The sequence below is a fragment of the Ictidomys tridecemlineatus genome, chromosome 7 (assembly GCF_052094955.1).
Source record: "Ictidomys tridecemlineatus isolate mIctTri1 chromosome 7, mIctTri1.hap1, whole genome shotgun sequence".
NCBI classification, from domain to species: domain Eukaryota; kingdom Metazoa; phylum Chordata; class Mammalia; order Rodentia; family Sciuridae; genus Ictidomys; species Ictidomys tridecemlineatus.
This window is the reverse complement of record NC_135483.1, coordinates 167110882-167138199: the sequence shown is the minus strand read 5'-3', so window position 1 is coordinate 167138199 and position 27318 is coordinate 167110882. Positions and strand designations below refer to the sequence as shown.

At 32.6% G+C, this 27318-nt stretch overlaps 1 protein-coding gene across 5 annotated transcripts in view; it reads right to left on the bottom strand.

The window, feature by feature from the left end:
- Positions 1–27318, bottom strand: part of Carf (calcium responsive transcription factor) — a 35354-nt gene extending 8036 nt beyond the window's left edge. The window contains exons 1-11 of one of the 5 annotated variants that reach the window (XM_005338921.5): positions 27198–27318; positions 26485–26712; positions 20861–20981; positions 19631–19760; positions 18510–18594; positions 16008–16197; positions 10567–10687; positions 8169–8312; positions 5663–5896; positions 3787–3949; positions 2427–2490 (exon numbers count right to left, since the gene is read on the bottom strand). In XM_005338921.5, the coding sequence (XP_005338978.2) occupies positions 2427–2490; positions 3787–3949; positions 5663–5896; positions 8169–8312; positions 10567–10687; positions 16008–16197; positions 18510–18594; positions 19631–19760; positions 20861–20981; positions 26485–26712; positions 27198–27275 (1558 nt within the window). In that variant the 5' untranslated portion in view covers positions 27276–27318. Of the gene's footprint in view, positions 1–2426; positions 2491–3786; positions 3950–5662; positions 5897–8168; positions 8313–8576; positions 8700–10566; positions 10705–16007; positions 16198–18509; positions 18595–19630; positions 19761–20612; positions 20680–20860; positions 20982–26484; positions 26713–27197 lie in introns of those variants that run through there. The other 4 variants (XM_078017872.1, XM_040294723.2, XM_040294725.2 and 1 more) reach the window with 4 other exon arrangements.

Here is a 27318-nt window from a genome sequence, read left to right as displayed (position 1 = left end):
GCTCAGAAGATTAAAGAGTTCTCTTGGCTTCTTCATTTCTACAGTCCTTTTACTTGATTCTGTTACAGCTGCCCATTAGTATGATACTACTCTACCTCTACTAGTACCTCTAGAATATTCTAGACTATTATACCTCTAAAATCTCATATTTAAACATTCCATTCTCTGAACAATACTTAATTCTTCCAGGCATTTTACACAGGTACTTTGCTACAATAATTCTTCACCCTCATGTGACTGTAGTCAACTTATCCCTAAATTTTCTTCAGATCCATTACTTTTCCTTAATAAGATTCTTTCCCCATCTGGCTTAGATTCCATAGTCTATAATTTTAGTTTCTCTTACAAGTATCATAAACTCCTTTGCCTTTGGTTATATTCTGCTGCTGAAACTCAACTCTGAACGAAATGGCTTCCTATGCCTATATACAGAAAGTCAGTGCCATTGGAAAAAAACTCACTACCAGTGCTGATACCAACCTCAACTAGAACTTCACCTAGAATGTTCAGCAATTCTTTTACTCTATTCAGAATAATTTCTTATCTCTATGTCCCTCAAATTCACACCACCCTTCCTAACACCTTTCCTAATTTTTACCCTCACTTGTATTTAAAAAGAGAAGCCAAAAGAGAGAAATCTCAACTTCCCATTCTACCACTTTTACTATGTCTGCAAGTCTCTATTATCTTAAAAACACCTTTTCTCAACCCATACTCTCTTTATAGACAATTCTTGAAAAAGTGGTTCACATTATCTCTACTCCTTCACTTATCTTCCATTCATTCTTCATAACTCTAATATGGCTTCCTCCTAGTCCACTCTATTGAAATGGCTCTAATACTCAAGTTTCTAAATCTGATACCTTTTCCTCTCTCTTTCCTTCACCAATACTCTATTCTTTTGCCTAACCTCAGTAAATCCTATCATTAGTCAACTGCTCAAAGTACAAAATCAGAAGTCATCTTAGATCATTCCAACTCTTTTGTCCCCTATCCCCAATTATTCAATCAATAACCATGGTCTTTAAATTCTACTTTTAAAATAACTCTCCAATTTGTTTCCTCTGAGTATATATACAACCAGCTTCAGTCTATACATTTTACTACACATTTTCATCAGTATAGTAAAATGGCCTTCTAAATCTGTTTCGCTTATATAGTTTTAACTCTAAGCACTGTCTATGCTAAACCCACACCAGCCTTCTTAAAAGTGTTTCTTAAATGTGACAAAGCTCTTCTTGCTTGTTTTTCACAAATGTAATTCCTTTGATTGGCAAACTTCTAGTCGTTCTTCAGTTCTTAAAAGTGACACTTTTAAGTGTCAATCCCCAACTTTTTGTTCTGTCTATATCACTAGTCTAGTCCCACATAATTTTGCACAATTCTTCCATGGTACTTTTCAAAACAGTAATTAATTAGAATATACTTGTTTAATGTTCTTTTTCTCTTGCTAAACTTTAAGTTTCATAAAGTAGAAAACTTACCCAATATTTTTTATGTCTAGCATTTAGCACAATGATTTAAATATATATAGAATAAATGAATAATGCTAAATAATATCAAAGCCATTCTGTAGGCAAAGATTAATAAGTAGAAGAATAAAAAACACTATACTATATATGGTTATTCATTAATTGATTCTAAAGCATTTATTTAGGTACTAACTGTTTAGCAGGCATTATCCTAGGCAATAGTTATGTTAGTTTTAATAAAATATAATCCTTCTCTCTGAAAGGCTCAAATTACAAGAATATAGTTATGTAAACAACAGCTTTCTATGTTAAATGCAGAGGTAAATATAAAAAAGAATGAGTAGTTCCCTGAAGGTGAAGTTACGAAAGCACTTAAAACTGGAGATTGTTATTTGAGTAATAAAGGGAGTTGGCCATGCAGAAGATGGAACACATGCAAAAAGGGTTGAAATAGGTTTAGACTACTGAAAGACAAAAGGAATAAGAACATATGCGAAAAAGCAAAACATTCAAAATAAACAATAGTTCCAAGATCAAGGTATCTTATGGTTATTACTATTGGAATTATATAGCATTGTAGTTTACTATGCTGGTAATCAGCCTTAATTTTCAGTCATAAAGAAGTATAAATGTTGGGGGTGGAGTTGTAGCTCAGTGGTAAAGCACTTGCCTAGCATGTGTGAGGTACTGGGTTCAATCCCCAGCACCACATAAAAAAATAAATAAATAAAACAGAGGTCTATCAACAATTAAAAAAAAATTAAAAAAAAAGAAGCCTAAGTGCTAAATATCAGAGAAATTTAAATAGCCAGAAATATTTTGAAAAATCTCAGAGTTGCTTTTTGCTTTTTTGGGTAATGATTTCCTTATCTATAAAATTTGATCATATAATATTTTAAGTTTCTTCCAGTTTTTACATCATTTAATTTTATAAAGGCATTCAAGATAACATACCTTCTGCAAATGTAACTGTCACAGTCTCTCTGAGAATATTCCCACTATCTGTAGTCCACTGAAGCTGAAATAGAAATATTTATTTAAATGAAAATAAAGTAGTAATAATGAAAAAAACTTAAATCATTCATACAACTGTCATATTTTATTGTCAAACTATATTTGTGTTTTATTCTATTATTCTCTTTACTTGTTCATATTCTCAAAGCACAAGTATACTTTACTATACAAATATATTAGGTTCCCGAGTTTGGACAGCAATTATTTGTATAGCAAATCTATTTTATTTCTTGAGTTTTGGAAAGGAAATTGAAAGTTTTGGATAGCAAGAAAATAGCAGTTTTGGGGGCTGGGAATGTGGCTCAGTGGTAGAGTGATCACCTCGCATGTGTGAGGCCCTGGGATCAATCCTCATGAACCATATAAAAAAATAAATAAATAAAATAAAGATTTAAAAAAAAATAGCAGTTCTAGCTTTAAAACATTCTGAATATTGGGCTGGGGTTGTAGCTCTGTGGTAGAACATGTGTGGTGCACTGGATTCGATTCTCAACACTACATATAAATAAACTAATAAATAAAGTAAAGGTCCATCAATAATTAAAAAAAAATTCTGAATATGTTCAGTTTCTGAATTTGGAAAGTTAGGAGAACAAAGGATGCCACTCAAATTTTAATGCCATAGTCACTGCCTGCAATGTAATTAGTAGTTTTTAGGTAATTGTTAGTAAAATTTTCTTGGAAATGACTAGTATTTGGGGAAAATACAGTTTTAAACTATGAACTACAATTGATATTCATATTTGGCATATGGAACTAACATTTACCACTTTATGCATTCAAGTCTGAACTATTTAATTTTTCCCTTTTTTTTTTAAAAAATGGGGGCACCAATTGTGGTTTTGTACACTGCAGTCCCAGCACTGGGAGGCTGAGGTCTTCAGAAGGATCATTGCAGCTTAGGAGTTCTAGACCAGCTAGGGTAAATTTAGTGAGACTTGTCTCAAAATAAATAAATGAATAAATACAAAATGGTGGATAATGTACTCAATAAAAGCCTACTAAATAAGTATGAAATAATTTCCATAGAGAAAAAAATATTGATTTTAAAGTGAAGATTACTATTTTTAGTATACTCAGATTTGGAAATCTACTGTTTCTTTGTGACAATAATTTAAACAAAATTGCAGTTACCACCTGATAATTTATGGTTTACATTTTAAGAAAAAAAAAAGTCACTACTGTTTCCCATGTCATAGTTATTCAGATGGTCTAATAGTAGCCATCTCTATTAGGACAAATACTAGAGAAACTGAGAAAGATTCTCTCATAAAACAAAAAATTGTGGTTGTGATCATACCGTTGCTGGAATAATCTCTGAGTTATATACCATATCTCCATTTCTCAAGGATTTCTGTACCTCATGGATGTGATTTTTTATATCATTTACAGTTGGAAAAAAGGATAAATTATGTCTTTCAGGTACCTCATCAGGTTTGAACAGTTCTCTTTCCACAAATTTCCTGTGGAGAATATAAAATAGAAAAGAATATAAACTGTTTAGTAATATACTTGTAGATCAAAAGAGAAAAGTTCTCTTTTAGCATAAATTTCTGTAAAGTATAATTCACAGTTCTATAACCATTTATATTTTCCTACTTTAAATTTTTCCATACATTGAATCATAAAATTCATGCAAGTTAAATTTTCATTGGTTAAATACCTATACACATCAGAGTGAGCTTTGACAATTTTATAAATTTAATTTAAAGGAACCATTATTTTCAGATTAAGTATAATATTTTTAAATGCTTACTGTGTCAGACACAGTATTAACCAAGCATTTCCTTTAACTTTTACTATAATCCTATGTCATAGGTACAGTTTAATTCCCACTTCACAGATGAGGGAACTGAAGAATGCAGAAGTTAAATAATTTGTCCAAAGTGATATCCCTACCTAGTAAGTAAAAGAGCTTGGGCCTATATCCAAATTATAGGCATAAAGATCATGTTATACTGCTTTCAAAGGCATCAACTAATATATGAAGTATCATGTGCTCAAATTTTACAAATAGACAAAAGAGAAGATGGAAATGGAAGGCAACATTGCTATGTAATTATATAAAAAAATAAGTACACAAAAAATCATAATACACAAAAAAATCATATATATGCTTTGAGCATTATATGCAATGGGCCAAACTGCAGGGCTGTATTATCTGACTGCTCTTTTTTTAAAAATGTTTTCAGTTGTTGATGGACACAATGCATTTATTTTGTTTATTTTTATGTGGTGCTGAGGATTGAACCTAGTGCCTTATACTTACTAGGCAAGCACTCTATCACTGAGCTACAACCCTGGCCCTGTTTTAACTGTTCTTTATTTTTTTTGTGTGTATACCAGGGATTGAACTCAAGGACACTCAATCACATCCCCAGCCCTACTTTGTATTTTATTTAGAGACAGGGTCTCATTGAGTTGCTTAGTGCCTTGCTTTTGCTGAGACTGGCTTTGAACTCATGATCTTAAGCCTACTGAGTCACTGAGATTATAACCGTGTGCCATGGTGCCTGGGTAGTCGACTGTTCTTAATGAACCTCATTTCAAATAGTCTGAAATACTATTGCCTAGATTTGGTAAACAGTGGGTGATTTTACCAAATTTGGCTTTGTTCCAAAGATTCCTATATTCAAGATAATAACTAAGTAAATTAAAATGTTCACTATAATAATAATATTAACATAACAATAATAATTATCAATAAAATTAGGCCAGAGTATCAATAAAGTAGCAATAAAATTAGACCAGAGTACTACAAATAAAATTTCGTTAGCTAAAGAACTATCCAAATTTTTATTATAATAAGATATGACTGCATTTAAAATAGTTTGAAATAAATATCCTGGCCTAAGATTTAAAATCTTTGGTTCTACAAAAGTTTTTTTTTCTAAATATATAATTCAATTCATATATCATTTAAAAATAGTCCAATCTGCCCAATATGAAGTATCTCAAAAGTTATAAAGAATTATAATAAGCCATATTAACTATGGGTTGACAACAATGGGAAATTATTAGTTCCTAATTAAGAGTATTTTAAAAAGCTAGTAAGCTCTATTACTTATTTACTCAAATAGCAGATATCCTTGAAAATATCTGTAATCTGAAGTATATTATTTAAAACAACAAGCAAAAATGAAAAATGTCAAAAGAACAATTTGCATCTACTGTACCTTAGCTGTTTCCTTACTGCATATACTTGTTCTATACCCTGTGATACTAATTCTTGAATTTTATGGGCTACTTGAGGATGCAGACGTGATGGCAATGCACAATTCTCATCTCTAACTGTAGTTTCCTCTTCTTCAAGAGAAGACACAGGAAAAGGGGAAGGTGACAAAGGGAGGCAGGAAGTCTCTAATTCGTGATACTGATGAGCTTGCTGTGTAGGTAACTGTACATACCACCTGACAAGAAAGTATTTAAATTATTAAATTTAAATTTTAAAATTATTTAATATTATTAGATAAATGCAGGAATCATAATTAGGTTAATCATTATGGTTTAGATATGGTGTCCCCAAGTTCATGTGTGAGACAGTGCAAGGTTTGGAGGAGAAATGCTTGGGTTATAGTCTTAACCTAATCTGTGAATTAATTCCTGGAAAGGATTAACTGAGTGGTAATTGAAGTGGCAGGGTGTAGCTGGAGGAGGTAGGAACTGGGGCATAGCTTTGGAATATATAATTTGTCTGGAGAGTGGAGTCAGTCTCTCTGCATACTGATCATGATGTGAGCTGTTTCCCTCTGCTGCACTATCCCGCCATGATGTTCAGCCTCACTGTGAGCCCCAAGGAATGGAGCAGGCCTTCTATGGACTAAGACCTCTGAAACCATGAGCCTTCAAATAAACTTTTCCTCTCCTAAAATTGTTGGGTCCTTTAGTCACAGAAGCAAAAAAACTGGCTAAAACATTCACCAAGAAGAAAACAAAAACTCATCAAGAGAAGGAATATTCTTTTAAGAAAAATTATATGATTATGCCATACTGAATAAAGTTATTTTGGGGAGACTGAGGGTTGAACCCAGGGGCACTTTACCACTGAGTTATATCCCCAACCCTTTTAAAAAAAGATTTGATTTTAAACAGTCTCACAAAGTGCTTAGGGCCTTGAAATTGCTGAGGTTGACCTTCAACTTGCCATCCGCCTGCCTTAGTCTCCTGAATCACTGGAATTATAGGCATGTGTCACTGTGCTTGTCTTATATTGAATATAATTTAAAACGACTTCTGCTTAATAAGATTACCTTTAGACCCAATTAAATAAAAATCTTTATAGACTTTCACTATGGCAGGATGATGCATGGATTTAAAAAATACACGAAAAGCATATTATAAATTTTTAATTTTTTTTAGATGTTGATGAACCTTTATTTTATTCATTTACTTATATGCAGTACTGAGAATCAAACCCAGTGCCTTATACACGCGAGGCAAGCACCCTACCACTGAGCCACAACCCCAGCCTATAAATTTCATATTAAGCAAATTTTACTCCCAAATACAGAGACAACATTGTAAGTCATCAGTCTTTAAACTATGTGTTTTCCCATTTATCAAACATTTGTTCCATATTACATTTCTGTCATTTCCCTACCACCCATCAATCAACCAGAGGGGATTTTAATTCAGAGTCTATCAAGACTGAAGTATATGGGAAGATCTTTCCCCACAGGAGCTCAATATACTGTGGCTACAACATTCCCAGCTCCTCCTGCCCCATGAGCAAGAAAATGAACTAAAAGGTGAATATAAGTCTACTGAACATCAGTATAAAAATAGTTACTAGGAAATAAACTGATCTGGTAGGATACTGTTTTAATAAATATTTTGACACAAAATTTTTATATTCTGATATTAAATAAAATGAATTCTACTTTAAGTTACATACAATGTTCTCCAACTTGAAGGATCTAACTAACTCAATTCACTTCCATACACTTAAAAGTTTTTATTAAAGATCACACAAGGGTTTGGAAGTGTAGCTCAGCAATAGAGTACCTGCCTAGCATGCATGAGGCTTTGGGTTTAATCTCTAGCATTTCAGGAAGAAAAAAAAAAGAAAAACTAAGGTCACACAAAAACTATTTTCCTTACACTTGATCTCATGTTACCTACATTGACACAAAGGAAAGTAAGCAAGAAAGCTATTATTTCTTCCTAATTAAAATCTGAAGGATAAAATAGAATTTCTATATTTAGGGCTTAGAATTCATTTCTGGCTGCCGGAGTAATCAAAGATGGGTGGCTACAGTGGTTACAAATTCTACTCTTAATAAGTATCTGAAACAAAATACTAAATATATAATAAAACATATTACTAAATATGTAGTTGTTACTTTTACGAGGGGGGTTAAATATGGGTGTATGGTATAATTCTTTGGTTCATATTATCTACAATTATCTATAATATTATAAAACTTTACAAATTATGCAAGGAAAATGAGATGTCTACCTTATAAAACGATTTTTTTTCTTTTTCTTTTTTCTTGCAGTGTTATGGATCACACCTTAGGCCTTATGCATTCTAAGTAAGTGTACTACCACTGAGCTATACCCCTGGCCCTAAAACCATTTCTCAGTGAAATAACTGAAAAACAATATAATGTACCTTACAAAAGAATTATTGGAAATGGAGCTAATTAATTAGTAAATAAAAGAATTATATAAATGTTATACCTAAGAACACCACCAGCATCTACCAAGTTCTTCTTTAGCATATTAAAAGCTTTCTCCTGTTCCATTCTGATTATTTTCTTGTCAATTTTGGGGTCTGTAGGTACTCTATATTCAGGAAACTTCTGTACCTTTTTAATGTAAATCCTTTATTTAAGATAAAGAAAAATCAGTTTCATTATATTATAATTACAAGAAAATCTAACTTATCAACCAATGTTTAAACATTTAAATTTAGAGAAAGTTCAGTTTATCTAGAAAGTATCCAGAGGCTTTTGAAAGATAGGCCATGTTTTAAGTGCATGATACTTAGTAAATTAACAATAATTAAGACTTGAATAAAAATAACCAAATATTTTTAGGTTATTTTTTGGATTTGCCTCTTCTCATTCTCCTGGAAGCCATAATTACCTTATGCCTGGACTGCTTTAATGGCCTTCTTGTAGACTGCTGTGTCTCCAGTTTTCATTATTTATATTCACTTGATACATCAGTACCTCAATAATTCTTCACATTTGTATTCCTCTATTGAAGAATCTGCCTGTTTTTTAATCAAGTATAAATTTCTTGGCAACACTGAAGGCATTCTGAATAATTCTACTTTATTTACCTAATCTTACAATTACTTCAAGTATAAAATTTCTTGTCCCGTGAAGTTCATCTTCTCCATGTCCTGTCCTCCTCTGATATGGTATATGCAATTGTCCCATATCTTTATTTATATGGTTCTCATAGACTGCAATATCTTCCCTCTAACTTTCTAACCAAATTCAATCTAAATTTCAGCATCCAGATTAGAATGCACTTTCTTTCCTGCTATGAGTTTGCATGAATAGATTGCTTTTCTGAGAACCTACAACAGGTAGCTAACCACACATTTCATATTATCTTGTTCTCTCTCTCTTTTTTAAGCTGCTTAATCTTTATATGTTGTAGGTGGACACAATACCTTTATTTTATTTTTATGTATGCTGAGGATCGAACTCAGTGTCTCTCGAATGCTAGGCGAGCACTCTACCACTGAGCTATAACCCCAGCCCCTATCATGTTTTCTTAACAATTTGTTTCCTGATCCACCCCAATAATACTTTTGGTTGTGTGGGATTAAGTAAAATCTATTCCTCTTGAATTTCCTCCTTCTTCTGACACCCAAAATAGTTTCTGGGCACAGAGTAGATACTGTAAAAGTACTTAGAGAATGATTGAGAATAAAATTAGTTATTTACATCTAGAGGTTTTCTTCCCAATTAAACCTTAAGTTTTTGAATTGCTTATATTTAAAATGCATTTTTATCTCATAGTCATGCTTGAATATTCCATAAAGTTAACATGAAAGTAAATATGAAATGCCTCTAAATGGTGTTTTAAAACTTCTTGAGAATGCTGAAGTTTGTAATGTAAGATGTTATGCTAATAATGTTTCAAAGATCAACTAAGGCCAACCATTATATATTATCATTTGTCTTATTCTGTTTTTGTCACAGAGTCTTGCTATGTTGCCCAGGCTGACCTGGAACTCCTGGGCTCCAATAATCCTCCCACTTCAATCTCCCAAGTAGTTGGGACTACAGGCATATGCCACTATACCCAGCTCATTTTATCATTTAAATTTTACTTTGCTAGTAATTTTAAATACTTATAATATCTAAAAGAAAAATATTAGTTAAAATCTTTCATTGCTTCATATTTTTCATTCTCACCTAGAGTAATGACTACCTTGTACCCATGTTCTATCTAAAACTTACAATGTTGATTTCATACATTACTGGTATGAATGTATTAGTAAAATCTCTTTAAAAAACAATTTTGCAATACTTGTCAACATTTTAAAATGATATAACTTTGTTACAGTAATTTCATTCCTAGGAATTTATCTTACTGATAAGCATGTACAAGTACACAAATATGTATGATGTTGTTAACTATAGATTTGTATGCAACAATAAAGAATATTTTTCATAACATATATGTCCATCATTAGAGAATTAATTAAATAATGCACCCATAAATTAAAATATTACATAGCATTAAAAATAAAGAATATTCTTTTGTACATGTCATTACATTCACAGTGGTATGTAGCATGATATCTGTGCACTAGATATAACTATAGGCTTTCAGATTGTAAATAAATTAATGTGAATTCATAGTAGTAAAGAAGGTATACTATCACCCAACTTTAAGGAAGAAAATATTTATGAGGATAAAAGGTGAGATACACCCAGAATACCATTGTAAGATGACTTTACAAACTGGCCTTAAAGGGGGACACAGAGCAGAAGTGAGAGAGAACTTCGGATTCACTGTATACCTTTTGGCCTTGTTTAATCTTAATAAATATGCCCATATTTTCAATTAAAAAATAAGGACTTAATGAAAAATAAAAGAAAATTAAGCTTACCTGGCTGGACAAGTAGCTTTGTAGAGCTGACATGACCTGCTTTCCTGCTCACTGATTTTTTTTAACTGGAAACCTTTCCTTCTTGGCCCGTACTGACACTCCATTACCACAGCTCTACTCCCTGTAGGCCAAAACCAACTATTGATATTAATTCAAGTGTCTACTCTATACACTAGATTAAAAATAACTAGGTAAAGACAATGTTAAAATCTATATTTTTAATTATACAAATTAATGGAAAGAAAACATTAGTATGTTTTACTAAGATGTACAAACACAAATTTAAAAGTTTATTATAATAGGGCTGGGGCTGCAGCTCAGTGGTAGAGAGCTTACCTAGCATGTGTGAGGAAATGGCTTCAATTCTCAGCACCATATATACAAAATAAAGGTCCATCAATAAGTAAAACAAAAAATTTTTTAAAAGTTTATTATAAAATTTAGCAAACGTCCATAATTATGGTAAGGAAAATTGGCAAATATCACATTTACTGAATGTCTACTGATAACTTAGACACATGATTTTTAGTAATAATAAAATGAACCACTTTATGTAAATAGAAATTAGCAAATGCTAGATTTGGTTAATAATGATATCGCTTAAAATTTTTATTTCCTTTTATAATTATTTATTTTCTTCTTTTTATTTGGCTGTTAGAATCCTATAGTAAGCAGCCTCTAAGATGGCCCCAAGGATTCCTGCCTCCTAGGATTCATTGCCTTGTGTAATTCACCCACTCTACCCAGCGTGGACTGGACTTATCAACTTATTTCTAGAGAACGTGGCAGAAGGGACAGGATGTTATTTTTTTATATAAAGTATTTATTTTTTAGTTATAGTTGCACACAATATCTTTATTTTATTTATTTATCGTTACATAGTGCTGAGGATCGAACCCAGAGCCCCACACGCCCTAGGCAAGCGCTCTACTGATGAGCCACAATCCCAGCCCCAGGATGTTATTTTTGTAATATTAAGTTAAAAGACCCTAACTTCATGAGGCAGTACCATCTTGCTAAGTTACTCTTGGATTCGTGACCCTCAGAAACTGAGATAATGTTTGTAGTTTTCAACCATCAAGTTTGGGATAATTTGTTACATAGCTATAATATAAATAAATATAAATGAAAACTATATAGCTTAAGAGTTTAAGTTGAATATCCTACTCTACTATAGGATATAGCAGACTTTCAAAATATAAAATAAAAAAGTCAACAAAAATATTGATAAAGCTGATGTCAAATTTAAAACTTATTAATAATAATACAGTTAACTTTCTCCTTTTACATTAACATCCTACTTTAATTTTTTTTTGTCAATGGACCTTTATTTTATTTATTTATATGCAGTGCTGAGAATTGAACCCAGTGCCTCACACATGCTAGGCAAGTGCTCTACCACTGAGCCACTACTCCAGCCCCAAGAGAAATACTACTTTATAATACATTTAACAAAGAATTTCAATGAAAAATATAAAGAACCAGAAATCCTTTCAAAAACTAAAGAAATTAAAGGAATAGCCAAACAGAAAACTGGGCAAAGTCTATGAATAGGCAGGAAGAAAGGGAGGAAGGAAGGAAGGAAAGAAAGAATAAATGTACAAATAAAAAATATTCAACTTAATTAATAAGCAAGGAAATGCACATCAAAATAATTGTAAAATACTATCTCACATTCCTCAGATTAGCAAAAATAAAAATGTTTAACAATACTCCAAAATAATTCAGTCTGAACACCACAAATAGGTACATAGGTAGCTATCTGAAGTACATAGCACACCTATGAGGTATTCTTGCAAAAACCAAACCTGCATTTAGTCAAGGTTCTAAATCTTAGTTAATAGAAACATGGGAGATAAAAGAATGTGTTAAACTACACCACAGAATCAGCAAAATCCAGAATACAGCAAACTCTATAGGACAAACTGCCTGAGGGAAAGAGAGAGAAACCTTTAGATGAAAAGAAATTTATAACATACTATGTGCTTTAGTAATTATACATGATATAATCTCTGGAATTTGCTGTAAAACCATCTGGGGGAATAAAGAAGTGAGTAGAGGTATAGATGAAATGAGGCTGACCATATGCTGATAGTTGAAGCTGAAGCTACATAATAGATAAGATACTCATACTTTGGGGGATTTCTTCTTCCTTTTCTCCCCCCCCCCCCCAGTACTGGATGTTGAACCAAAGGCCTGGTACATGCTAGGCAAATATTTTGTAATTGAACTATGTCCTAGATTTCACCTCCTCCCTTCTATTTTTGAGACAGGGTCTTCCTAAGTTGCCTAGGCTGGTCTCAAACATGATATTCCTGCCTCAGTCTCCCACATAGCTGGGATTACAGATATGAACGATCACTGCATAGAGTCTTAGGGCTTCTTTTTTGATTGATTTTTTAAATATATGACAGCAGAATGCATTACAATTCATATTACACATATAGTGCACAATTTTTCATATCTCTGGTTTTATATAAAGTATATTCACACCAATTTGTGTCTTCATATATGTACTTTGGATAATGATGTCTATCGCATTCTGTCATCATTTCTAACCCCCTGCCCTCTCCCTACCCCTCCCACCCCTCTGCCCTATCTAGAATTGAGTCTTGGAGTTTCTTATGTCATCTTATGTATATTAATGTTTGTGTACATTAATACACACACAAAAAGTTCCGTAATATAAATATTTTTAAAGTCTGGCAATGCAAAGTCATGGACTAAATGTGGGAAAGAAAAATTTTCATACATTGGTGACAAGAGCGAAAATTAGTTATAAGCAAATCTAAAATCTAAAAAGCTCAGAAAACAGTATTTTTTGGAATTCAATTGACTGTAAAATCTGATCTAAACTATGTAAAGCTATTTATAGTTCTTATTCCACTTACAGTGACTATCCTTAAGGAATTATTATTTGATTATGTAATGGTTTCTTTTTTTATAATTATTATTTTAGTATTTTTAGCTGGATAAATATCTTTATTTTATATTTATGTGTGTGCTGAGGATCAAACCCAGTGTCTCACGCATGCTAGGCGAGCACGCTACCACTTGAGCCACATCTCCAGTCCCCTCTTTTTTTTTAATATATATATATATATTTTAGTTGTAGTTAGACACAATACTTTAATTTCACTTACCTATTTTTATATGGTGCTGGGGATTGAACCCAGGGTCTCGTGTGTGCAAGGCAAGCACTCTACCGCTGAGCCACAACCCCAGCCCCATATTTGATGTTTTCTATAGGACATTTACAAGGAGTGTTCTATAACATTAGCTTGTTATATTCCCAAAATGCAGAATTTTAAAATTAATCTGGCCCCAGAAGTTTCAGAGCACAGTAATTATTTCAGAAAGCAATTAGAGATAATCTTGCAAAGATGGAAAGGGCATACTTCAGAATCAGCAATTCTACTTTCAGGTATACACTCCCCAAACTATACTTTTCATTAGAGGACATATATTGTGAAAGTTTAACTACTGCATTTTTAAAAAAATATTTTTTAGTTATAGATGGATTTAATATCTTTATTTTATTTGTTTATTTTTATGTGGTGCTGAGGATTGAACCCAGTGCCTCACATGTGCGAGGTGGGTGTTCTGCCACTGAGCTCCAGCCCCAGCCCCAGCCCCTGCATTCTTTTTTTTTTTTTTTTAAATATTTATTTATTTATTTTTTTAGTTTTTCAGCAGACACAACATCTTTGTTTGTATGTGGTGCTGAGGATCGAACCTGGGCTGCACGCATGCCAGGTGAGCGCACTACTGCTTGAGCCACATCCCCAGCCCTCCCTGCATTCTTTATAATAGCAAAAAGTTGAAAACAAACTAAATGATAGCTAATGGAAAAATAGTCATACACTAGAATATTATAAATTTTAATTAAATTGTATTAACTAGGATCTATAAGCATAAATATGGATAGATCTCAAAATACAAAGGTGAGTGAAAATTTTGCAAAATAATATCTATAGTTTACCTTTTTCTATATTTTTAAATAAAATACATTATTTTAATTATAAATATATAAACACTTAAATTGAAAAGACACAAATAAAGGTTGTCCATCTACAACTATTTAAAAAATAAAAGACAAACCAACTTCATATAATGGCTTTCTATAGAGTTAAGGAGATTAAAATAAGGGAAGGAAAAAGGAGAACTTCATGACTTCAAGTTTGTTATTTTTTTTTCTATTATGCAATACTAAGGATGAAACTCAAGACTTCATACATGCTGACCTATGCCCTGAGCTACTTCAGGTTCATTTTTTTTTAGCTGTAGATGGACACCATACCTTTATTTTATTTATTTACTGTGCGATGCTGAGGATCAAACCCAGTGCCTCATGAATACTAGACAAGTGCTGGATCACTGAGCTATACTCCCAGACTTAAATATTTCCTATTAATCTCAGAGGTCCAGGATGAGACTGCAACTCTTACAGTTATATTAGTGTTCCCATAATATTGAATTAAATCACTTATTTTTACGTTCTTTGGAGTGTGACTAGTCCTACAGTAGTTATCTAGAGATTGCTTGAAACTCTACTACCTTAGTAAACTACACAGTATCTAAGAATACTGTAACACACCAAATGCTTGAGAACTTTTAACATCAGAATTCTATATATTAAATTCAGACAATATACAAATCCTATATAGTAACTCCAGGGTTATAAGCTACATAAAATGAATACAGATTTATACTAAAAGACAAATTAAGAAAGAAGAAAGCCAGGCACAGTGGCGCTTGCCTGTAATCCCAGTTTAGAAGGCTGAGGCAGGAGAATTTTGAGTTCAAAGCCAGCCTCAGCAACTCAGTGAGGTCCTAAGCAACTTAGTGAGACCCTATCTCTAAATAAAATATATAAAGAGCTGGGGATGTGGTTCAGTAAGCACCCCTGGGTTCAATCTCCAGAACCAAAAAAAAAAAAAAGAAAGAAAAAAGAAGGAGAGACTATATGGATTGGAGGAGGGAACCACAATAGATATGCACATTTAAAATAATTGGATATCTTTTTATATTTTATTAAAAAGGTCTACTCAATATTTTTATTTTCTATTTAAAAGCATAATATATAAAGGAAGCAGCATCTCTTCACTTGTTATGACAAAGTAATTGGTTATATATTTTAAAATTTTTTTGTAGTTATAGATGGATAGAATGCTTTATTTGTTTATTTTTATGTGGTGCTAAGGATCATACCCAGTGCCTCACACATGTGAGGCAAATGCTCTTCCACTAAGCTACAGCCCCAGCCCAAGTAATAGGTTATATTTAATATAAATTTTCTTTTTAGTTTAATGTACATTTTCATCAATTAACATTCAGTTGTTACCTACTAAAATGAAATTGTAACACCAGAGAAAAATCACATTATCAAAGTGGACTATAGCTGCTAATGAATCTTTTAAAATAATTATTTAAAAAAGTACCTGCGTTGACAAATGGAATTCCATCATATGGAACATATTGGGATTTCCACATCAAGCGCGTAGCAGGCTTGGCTGGGCTTGGAGACTGGCGTGTCCCCCAAACACTCTGTGTTTGCTGCTTGTGAAATGTTAGGATACTTTCTAATTCAGTTTCACTTACACAGTAGCCACGGTATGAATCTCCAATTTTCTGTATGTGGTAGAAAAAAATTAAATAACAAAATTATTAGCAAATATGGTAAATTATAGAGATGGCTGTCCAAGACCAAAGACTTATCAGCTTTCATAGGCGAATGTCTTTTGTTCCCTCAGATCTCTAATCTGTCACTAGTTGACCAGTAGGTCTGATATGAATTCAACCAGTATAAAAGATGGATATTCTTCAGGTAGAGTATTAAGGAATATAATGCCAAATCCACTGCCACAGCATCTTTAAAAGTCTTGTTTGAGAGAAATAACATTGACAGAAAACAGCTTGAAGAATATGAAATGTGCCCATTCTTCCATATATTTAAAATTCTGCTGGATGAAATTCAGATAAGCATAAAACTAGCCATAAAGTACTAGTCCTTGGGGAGCTTAATTTTTTTTTTTTTAGTTGTACAAGAACACTATACCTTTTTTAAATTTATTTTTTGTGGTGCTGAAGATTGAACCCAGTGCCTCACACGTGTGAGGCAAGCACTCCACCCCTGGCTACAACTCCAGCCTGTGGGGCTTCTTTTAACTAAGATTATTTTTGAAATGATCCTGTTAATCTATTTGAGACCCTATGAAAATTGTGATTGTATCTCCTATAAAAATGCTGCAAGATAATTTTCTCATTACATAAGAATTTTTTTTTTTTTTTTGGTGCTGAGGATCAAAATCCAGGTCCTCAAGCATGCTATGCAAAGTCTCTACCACTAAGCTACATCCTCAGACAGCTCAACATTCTTTTTATGAAGATCCTTCTCTAAGATAAATTCCTGTTTGACTTATTGGGTAATGAGAAAAGACAATGAAAGCAATATTTTAAAATAAGTCATTTCAGGGCTGGGGTTGTGGCTCACTGGTAGAGCCCTCACTTAGCAAGTTCGAGGCCCTGGGTTCAATTCTCAGCACACATTTAAAAAACCAAATAAATAAAATAAAGGTATTGTGTCTATCCACAACCAAAAATATAAAAAATAATGTTATTTTAGAAAAATACAAATTAAGATCTAGAAATGGAAGAGTCAAGGAGACGAGGGGGAGTCTCTAACTGTGACTAAGTACAAAATAACAACGTCTATGGAAGAATGTGGGGTGGAAATAATCTTTAAAGGAAAAACTTTTTTTTTTTAAATATTTTTTTAGTTATAGGTGGACACAATACCTTTATTTTTTAATTTTTATGTGGTGCTGAAGATCGAACCCAGTGCCTCAAGAATGTGAGGCAAACACTCTCCCTGAGCTAGAATCCCAGCCCCAAAGGAAAAACTTTTAAAAGAACCAAGTAGGTACCTATTAATCTATTTGAGACCCTATGGGAAAGGAAGAAAATTGGTCTAAAACTTCATACCTGAGTGTCTAAGAAATGGTATTTATCATTAAACAGAGAATTTAGGAGCTAGTAATGGTATGGTATACAGTGAATTTGAGGTAAAATTCAAATATAGGTTCAATTAAGAAGCCAGAGATTTGAAACAAGAGCAAGAATTAAGGAACTGGTGACAGGTTTAGGAATCATTTTATAAATGTAAGACTTAAAAGTCAACAAAACAGATTAGTCCTCCAAGAAATAAAATGTTAAAAAAAAAAAGAAGGCCAAAGTGAGCCTTGAAGAATTTCTAACATGAAGTAAGTACAAGCAAAGAAAGTGAAGGAACAGTCCAAAAATTTAAAATAGAGGAAAATGATAGTGAAATTTCATTGAAAACAGGTGAAGAGAGTTGCAAGAGAAGGAACAATAGTGAAGTGTGAAGGGATTTATATAACCTTTGCTTTACAAAGCTTAAAATTTCCAGCACGGTGGTGCAAACCTGTAATCTCAGCAGCTCGGGAAGCTGAGGCAGGAGGATCACAACTTAAAAGCTAGCCTCAGCAAAAGTAAGGCACTAAGCAACTCAGTGAGACCCTGTCCCTAAATAAAATACAAAATAGGGCTGGGGATGTAGTTTAGTGGTTGAGTGCCCCTGAGTTCAATCCCCAGTACTTGACCCCCCTGCAAAAAAAGCTTAAAATTTCTAAAGGATAATAGATGAGATCTTATTTAATATAAACATAGACAAGGGATAACAGATATAGCTTTATTAGCTATACCTGAAAGTGAGCATTTTGGGATGAAATGTGATAAATAACCAGTTAAATAATTCTGAGTAAGGATTATTATTTCTTTTTGTAGGTGGACAGAACACCTTTATTTTACTTATTCATTTTTATTTGGTGCTGAGAATCAAATTCAATGCCTCACACATAGGAGGCAAGCGCTCTACCATTAAGCCACATCCCCAGACCTGGTAAGGATTATTTTTAACTCACCTCACAGCTCCTAAGTCGGCAGGCCCATATAGGTGTGTTAGAAGAAAGTGGTTGAAGAGGAGCCAGCAAAGGTTCTTCAAGCATTCTGGGAAGGAATATATATATACACACACATATAGTTCTAAACATATCTATATACAAAACACATTCAATTGCTTCATCTATTTAGCCAGTGTTAAAAATAACATATTAAGATCATCAATAAAAAATTATAACAATAACTACAGACTTATTAGATGACTTATTAATTATCATTTTCCTTAATAATTGCTATTTTCTTTTAGCCGAAAGGCCAAAGTTTGTTCTTCCACGTACCTGTAGTCTCCTCAAATTTAATTATTTCATATCTCTTCCAAATCTTATTTTGTACTCTTATTATATAATTATTTTCTATTTATAAAAAATGAGCTAATAAAATATCTTCAGGTGACATATTAAGAGTAATATTATATAAGATCTAAGATTAGGTGTCATAAATATTGTCTTACTTCAAAAACACTTTCATAGAACAATTAATGTAGAGATACATAAAAATATACCTTAAATATTTTTCTAAATTATAAGCAGTGTTGTTTTAAGGCAAAAATAAAAACTAAAAGAAAAGTTAGTAAAAAGATTTGCAAACTTTGACAAAGAGGAAATGCATGATAAAAATGTGATGAGGGCTGGGGCTATAGCTCAGTGGCAAAGTACTTGCCTAGCATATGTGAGGCACTGGGTTCAATCCTTGGCATCCCATAAAAATAAATAAAATAAACGCAATTCTGACCATCTATAACTATAAAATTTTTTTTTAAAGTGTAATGAAACCATTAAAGATGTTTAGGACCTACAATGGATATCTTCAGTCTTAAAAACTCTATTAGACACTTTCATGTTACTTAGAAAGATAACAGGCAAGTATTACTGAGGAAGAGTAGCATTTTTGACATTTATGGCATCTAGAGCAGCCTTGTTCTTTGCAAGAAGCCATTAGAATAGTTAGAAACATTTACAGAGAGTTTCTTTTTTTCTGAATTTCTGATCTTTTCTATTGTCAGCCAGTTTTAAATGTGATAATTTTTTTAAAAGGATTTCCATGGTTATATCAAAAGATGAGCTCCTCTTTCCCACTGATTCACCTGGTTGCTGATTTTTTGGGCAAACCGAGAGATGCTTGTGGATGAAGAATATAACTACTGGTGTTGTCTGCTGGAGCATCCACTCTTACAGCTGGTAAGTTTCTATCACTGGGTTTCTCTTCAGAGACATCTTAACAAAAAGAACAAGAAAAATGTGACATCAGTATCTTGAATAATATCATGAGACTATACCGACGGTAGAAATTTAATGTTTATAATAGGAAAAAGAAAGAAGTGCTCTGAAGCTAAAGATAACAAAACTTTTTTTTTTTTTATTGTTGGTTGTTCAAAACATTACATAGTTCTTGATATATCATATTTCACATTTTGATTCAAGTGGGTTAAGATGCTTTATTGAGAATGACTCTGATACTCCTATTTATATTTAACTTGTAAAATTGACTATTGAAATTTTATAATTGAATTTTTGGAACTTATATTGTACATCTAGGATACAAAAGTGGTAAAAATTGTTATATTAAAGAGTTTTACAATATAATAAGAACATGTAAAACTTTCTAGTATATTGTGTTTATAATGTTTTTTGCAAACTATGTTTTTTCCTTAACTTTTAATGACTGCTAACAAAGACAAAGAATCATAAAAAGAAGGTAAACATATCTACCTTACATCATTAACTAGGAAAGAGCAACAAAACAATGTAGCTATAATATTAGAAAAGAGATTAAAATAGATGGAAAAGGGATGGAAACAAAAGAAAGAGAACTAATAGGGATATTATCAAACATGTAAAGAAAGAATATGTGAAAATAAATGGGGAACATGATTCTCCTTTCTGAATTTGAAGGAATAAAGGAAAGAGGATAAAAAAAATTATAGTTAAGAAAGTAATGAATTACATAACAAAATATTGATAAAAATGCAAATGTAAAAACTTCCTGTAACTAAACACTGTATTCTTGTTATTGTTGTTGTTATTATTGTTGTTATTATAATTAAGAAAAATTTATTTTATGCTCACTGGTCATTTGGGAGGAAGCAGGAGTCAACCAGCTTCAAAGAATTCCAATATGAAATAGACAGCTAACCTAGACAGGAGTTGAAAAATGAACTTGAAATTTATTTGAGCTAAGAAATTTTTTCTAATTATTCAGTTCATAATCTTACCTAAAGAGATCAGTGTTAACACTGACTTTCATAAGATGATTTCATACTATATATTTGTGCCTTAAAACATTCTCAAATCCCTTATATCCCAATATTACTTACCCTGAGGACTATTTATATCTGCAAGCTCCCCCTGTGGTATAATCACTTGTGCCATTCCTGATTGGGTAGATGGAATTACACGAAGCACCTGTCCATTTTCTGATGGGCTAGCAACGATCATCTTGGAAGCATTAAACAAACAAACAAAAACAAATGCATATGCCTACAGTGGTTTAACAGAATGATTACTTAAGTAAATTATTAAAACACATAACTACCCCTATGATCAATATTATTTCCCCCATTTTACAGATGAAACATTGAGAAAAAAAATCTTTCCCAAGTTCTCACAAGTGATAAATATTGAAGCTAGGATTCAAAAGAGGCAGTTTGACCCAACAGCCTATGTTTTTAATTACCCATGGTCTTAATAATTATAGTGTATGCATAAGGTCCAATTACCTAGTAATCTGAACAAGGCTCTGATTGGACTTAACACATTTAACAAATTTATGTGGCAATTACCTGTTATATATTTTAAGTCATTTTCATTAGTTTCAAACTGTGAATTTGTTAGATGTCTAACTAAATGAGATTTATTTTTTATTTCTGCACTTGTATACCTGTCTGGGTCCATAAAGAACACTATGGAGTGCCCCATAGGAATTTATTATACTTTTTATTTTAGTTTAACAATTGAACCCACTATCTCAAATTTAGAGGAGTATTAACTAAAAAGGCACGTGAAATTGAAGAAAAACATTTGGAGTCTACCATTTGACAATACAGCTAAAATACTATTGAAAATACATTTCTGGACTACGTATAAACTTTATTACCTAATACTAGTTTCCTATTGGCAGTTTTACTGTACTACTTAGTCTTCTGACCTCTCTGGTACAGATAATTTAATCATTGAAACCCATTCTCCTAGATTTACTCCTTATTATGTAGAACAGGAGAACATTCCTGATGTTTGATGGAGACTGCATCCTAAGTTTAAAAGGGTCATTTGAAAAAAATGTGAATTTAAATTAGACAAAAAATGAATTAGGAGGGAAAAACTTCAGCAAAATCGAATACTTTAAACAAAATCATAAATTTTTCCCAGAAATTATTCTTCCCCCAGTGTTTATCAAATTTCTTGAAATAAAAATATCTTGCCATATCTCTTATGACTTCAACATGAAAAAGCAGTTGTAAACTCCAGTGTTAAAAACTGCTTACATTTGTTGAGTGCATACTAAGTGACAGGACTTCAGATATATTAATCACCTCCTTTAATCCTCATCACATATACGTGAACTATATATACTTTATAAATGAGGGAACTATCAAACAGCGGTTATAAAATGCATGCAAAATTACACAGAACTATTTAGTAGTAAACTAAACTTTTAGAAGCAAGTTAAATTTCAAATCCAAGTAATTGGATTCCTTATAAACAATCACTACTCCGTACTGCCTCTCAATATTCGAAGCAAAAACAAACAATATAAAAAATCTTGATGAACTTAAAAGGCACGAGCAATAATGTTTTAAATTTTTTCCCCTTACAAGATTAAACACCTGTGAAAAAATGACTTCCTTCACTCTTAGAAAATAAAAGTGTTGCATTATTTTAAATCAAGTTAAATACATGTAATTTTTCATAATTTACCTAATCATATGAAAATTTTTTTATTAAGACACCTATGGAACAACTACAGTTGTTAATTTTGAAACCGTTTCCCAAGCTCAGTGAAAGTCACTTTCATTTACCCTCTTTTGCTTATTTCACCTGGTACCTAAAAAACTATTTCCAATTCATGTAATTTGACCATGGTGATTATTACATTATTTTCCTAATTTAAAAAATAACTAATTATATTTAATCTTTGCTATGAAAACAAACAAGTTTAAAGAGTCATCTGTGGCAATATCTATTTGAGGCAGACCATAAAAATAAATAAAATTAATAAAAATATTAATCTTAGCTGAGTAGTCTTATACTTAATGATCTCTTTGTGTATAATAGTTCCAACAAACTCAAAATATCAACACTACTTTACTCCAAAATCTCATCTATTTCATAATTATTCACCACAGAATCTTTACTAGTTCCATGATAGCTTCTAAATAAAAATAATCATGTTGAAAAAATTCTATTGCTTTCAAAAAGTTCCACTTGATGAGAGATGTTGATAATGAGAGAGACTATGCATATGTGAGGACAGGGGCTATTTATGCAGAAATATCTGTCCCTTCTGCTTAATTTGACTGTGAACCTAAAACTGCAGTAGTCCCAGTTTCTCAAGAGACTGAGGCTGGAGAATTGTTTAAGCCCAGTAGTTCCAGACCAACCTGAGCAATATAGTAAGATACTGTCTCAAAATAAATAAGTAAACAAATAAATAGTTAATTAAAGCAAACAAAATAATGCATAAAGCTCCAGTAAGCTTCCCAGAATATCACATTCTGATCTTCTGGACATGAAATATTAAATTCCATTGTTTTCCCAGGTGCAGTGACACATGCCTGTAATCCCAGAAGCTCAGAAGGCTGAGGCAGGAGGATTAAGAGTTCAAAGCCAGCCTCAGCAAAAGCAAGGTGCTAAGCCACTCAGTGAGATCCTGTCTCTAAATAAAATATGAAATAGGGCTGGGATGTGGCTCAGTGGTTCAGTGCCCCTGAGTTCAATCCTCGGTACCCTTGCCAAAAAGAAAAAAATAAAAATAAAATAAAATGCCATTATTTTACATATAAATTATTTGTTGTATCTTAACCTCTGCTGGTGATTCAGTATGGTTTTAGAAGCTTATCCCTTCCAGTCCCGGCATAGGCCCAGAAATATATCAAGTCTAAATAGAAACAAAAAGGACTTCTTAGAGAAGTCCAGTGCTAAAGTTCTAAAGCACCTGCCTAACATGCACAAGGTCCTGGGTTCAATCTCTAGCACTAGGGACAAAACAAACAAACAACAAAAAGGTATCCTCTACACTTAGCTACATCCCTATCAATTACTATCCACTCAAGAATCTACACTCAATTTAGCAGACTCAGCAAGGAGCAAAATGTCATAAACTCTCGAATACTCTAGGAACAGAAACAAGGATTAGTTCTAGGTAACATGGCTGTTTCCCTGTAATATAATATATAACTGAAGTTATTATGCTTTTAAAAATAATTCTTGGGGCTGAGATTGTGGCTCAGCAGTACAGCGCTCGCCTAGGACGGGGGAGACCCGGGTTCGATTCTCAGCACCACATAAAAATAAAGGCATTGTGTTGTGTCCATCTACAAAAAATATTCTCTCTCTCTCTCTTAAAAAATAATAATTCTTATTATGAAAGTAACAAATATACATTGGCGAAGATATGGAAAATTCAGGCAAACAGATGAAACATATTATTCTTGATAGTACTATTTATGTATAAATTCTTTTAAAAAATATTTAATTTTTACTTGTAGGTGGACACAATATTGTCATTTCATTTTTATGTGTGCTGAGGTTCAAACCCAGTGCCTCACGTGTGCTAGGTGAGCACTCTACCACTAAGCTACAATCCCAGCCCCTATATATACTCTTTAAAAAAATTATATTTATTTTTTAGTTATAGGTGGACACAATATCTATTTTATTTTTATATGGTGCTGAGGATCAAACCCAGTGCCTCATGCATGCTAGTTGAGCACTCTACTTCTGAGCCTCACCCCACCCCCTACCTATACTCTTATTAAACAGAGTTAACTATAAGTTATGAAGTCAAACAACAAGTGCTGGCGAGGCTGTGGGGAAAAGGGTACACTTGTACATTGCTGGTGGGACTGCAAATTGGTGCGGCCAATTTGGAAAGCAGTATGGAGATTCCTGGGAAAGCTGGGAATGGAACCACCATTTGACTCAGCTATTGCCCTTCTCGGACTATTTCCTGAAGACCTTAAAAGAGCGTATTATAGGGATACTGCTACATCAATGTTCATAGCAGCACAATTCACAATAGCTAGACTGTGGAACCAACCTAGATGCCCTTCAATAGATGGATAAAAAAAATGTGGCATTTATACACAATGGAGTATTATTCTGCACTAAATCATGACAAAATCATGGAATTTGCAGGGGATGGCACTAGAGCAGATTATGCTAAGTGAAGCTAGCCAATCCCTAAAAAACAAATGCCAAATGTCATCTCTCATATAAGGAGAGCAACTAAGAACAGAATAGGGAGGAAGAGCATGAGAAGAAGATCACCATTAAACAGGGTTGAGAAGGGGGAGGGAAAGAGAGAGAGAAGGGAAATTGCATGGTTAAGGAAGGAGACCCTCATTGTTATACAAAATTATATATAAGAGGAAGTGAGGGGAAAGGGGAAAAAACAAGGGAGAGAAATGAATTACAGTAGATGGGGTAGAGAGAGAAGATGGGAGGGGAGGGGAGGGGGGGATAGTAGAAGATAGGAAGGGCAACAGAATACAACAGATACTAGTATGGCAGTATGTAAAAAAGTGGATGTGGAACCGATGTGAATCTGCAATATGTATATGGGGTAAAAATGGGAGTTCATAATCTGCTTGAATCAAATGTATGAAATATGATATATCAAGAGCTTTGTAATGTTTTGAACAACTAATAAAAAAAGAATTGTAAAAAAAGAGATTACAAAAATATGTTTTTTGATTTGTAGCTATAAAAAAATAAATAAAAAAGAATGCTTATTCTCTAAAAAAAAAAGAATTTTAATTTCGGGGCTGGGGCTGGGGCTCAGTGGTAGAGCACTTGCCTAGCATGAGGCACTGGGTTCGAACCTCAGCACCACATAAACAAAACTAAACATCAAAATAAGACTATTAAGAAAAAATACTGGGTGAATGTTTATAAGTGTAGGTTTCTCACCCTTAAAAAAATAATTTTTATTTCAATTACTTAAATTATGTAACTTGGTCAAAAATACTTTTAGCTAATGGTTTAAATCAGCATTCTTATCTTTTTCATTTGTAAGCATTATTATTCATGCAACACATACATATCTACCTACAAATATCAGGAAGGGTGGGTCTAATTTCTAGTATACCATTTGTATCTCCATTGCTTTCTTTTTCTTTGAGATATCAGCATGTAGCATGTAATCAATGAATGAGATGTTGATAAACCAATAACTTAGAGTACAATCTAGTGCATATATTGTGAAAAATGTCAGTTTTGTGGAAACATGGGCACTTAGCTCTAGTTACAGATTATGCTGAATTTCCAACTTATCTCAAAGCATCAGTACGCCCAGATGTAAGTGGCTGAGAAGGACTGATTGAGTACTATTTGTAGTCCTGAAAGAAAAGCTTTTAAAAGCCTTACATAAAAAATGAAAAGTCACAGTCAGGAGAGGTGGTGCACATCTTTAACTAATCCCAGCAACTCAGGAGATTAAGAGAGGAAGATTACAAATTCAAGATTAAAATTAGCCTTAGCAATTTAGAGAAGCCCTAAGCAACTTAGAAAGACCCTGTCTTAAAAAAAAAAAGGGGGGGGGGTTAGAGATATACTCAGTGGTAAGCCCCCTGGATTAAATCCCCAGTACCCCCCCAAAAAATCATTAGTACAATATTAACAAAATAACACAATGTAAGTCAATAGTGTCAAGAAAACAAGGTCATCAATTAATACATTTTGCTAAACAGCATAAAAGTGGTTATTTATAAAATACACTCACCATTTGTCCATTAGAATCCCCCAGTGAATGAAGTTCATATGGAACAGATTGTCCATTTTGATCTACTAGATGGAACTCCTCTGCAGAAAGAGTCTGTGTCTGAGTTAAGGACCCTGGTATATTCTGTGAAATGAGTGAATTATTTGCTTGAGGATCAGAAATGGGCAAAACTGTAGGAGAATCATTTTGTCCAAAAGAAGAATCCCTAGAGTCCATACAGGTTAGATGCTTTTGTAAAGAAAAAGAAAACAAAACAATTTAGTCTTTGTAAACTATACTGTTACTATTTTTTAAAAAGATGAATGTGTATAATAAAAATGTTAACTTATTTTTTCAGTTAATTATTCATTTTTGTTTTGCAAGAGTTTTCAATTCACATAAGGTATTTCTTAAGTGAATGTTTAATTTTCATTTTATCTCAATTTTATTAAAATAAATTTTATTAAGATAAAATTGACCATGAGAATGTATCCTAAAATGAAATATAATTTAACATACAGATTTTTCTTGCATACAAACTTTTATGAATATGTTAAGCATTACTTTAAGCTTTATATCATAAAATTAAATGTATGACAGAATATGTGGGTAACTAAATATTAAGATTCTTAAACCATTAAATATAATAACTTTTGTTAAGCATAAAAAGTTGCTTAATGAATGGAATCTTGTTTTATCTGAGAGAGGAAAAAAGTTCCCAGCTGAATCTCTACCTCAAATTCCTGAGCCTCTGTTTTTGACTCTTCACCATCATTACAGTTGACTCTTAATGAATCATTAGACTGTTCCATGCTGGCATCATACTCAATTCCATTTTCTCCTACTGTTTAGTAG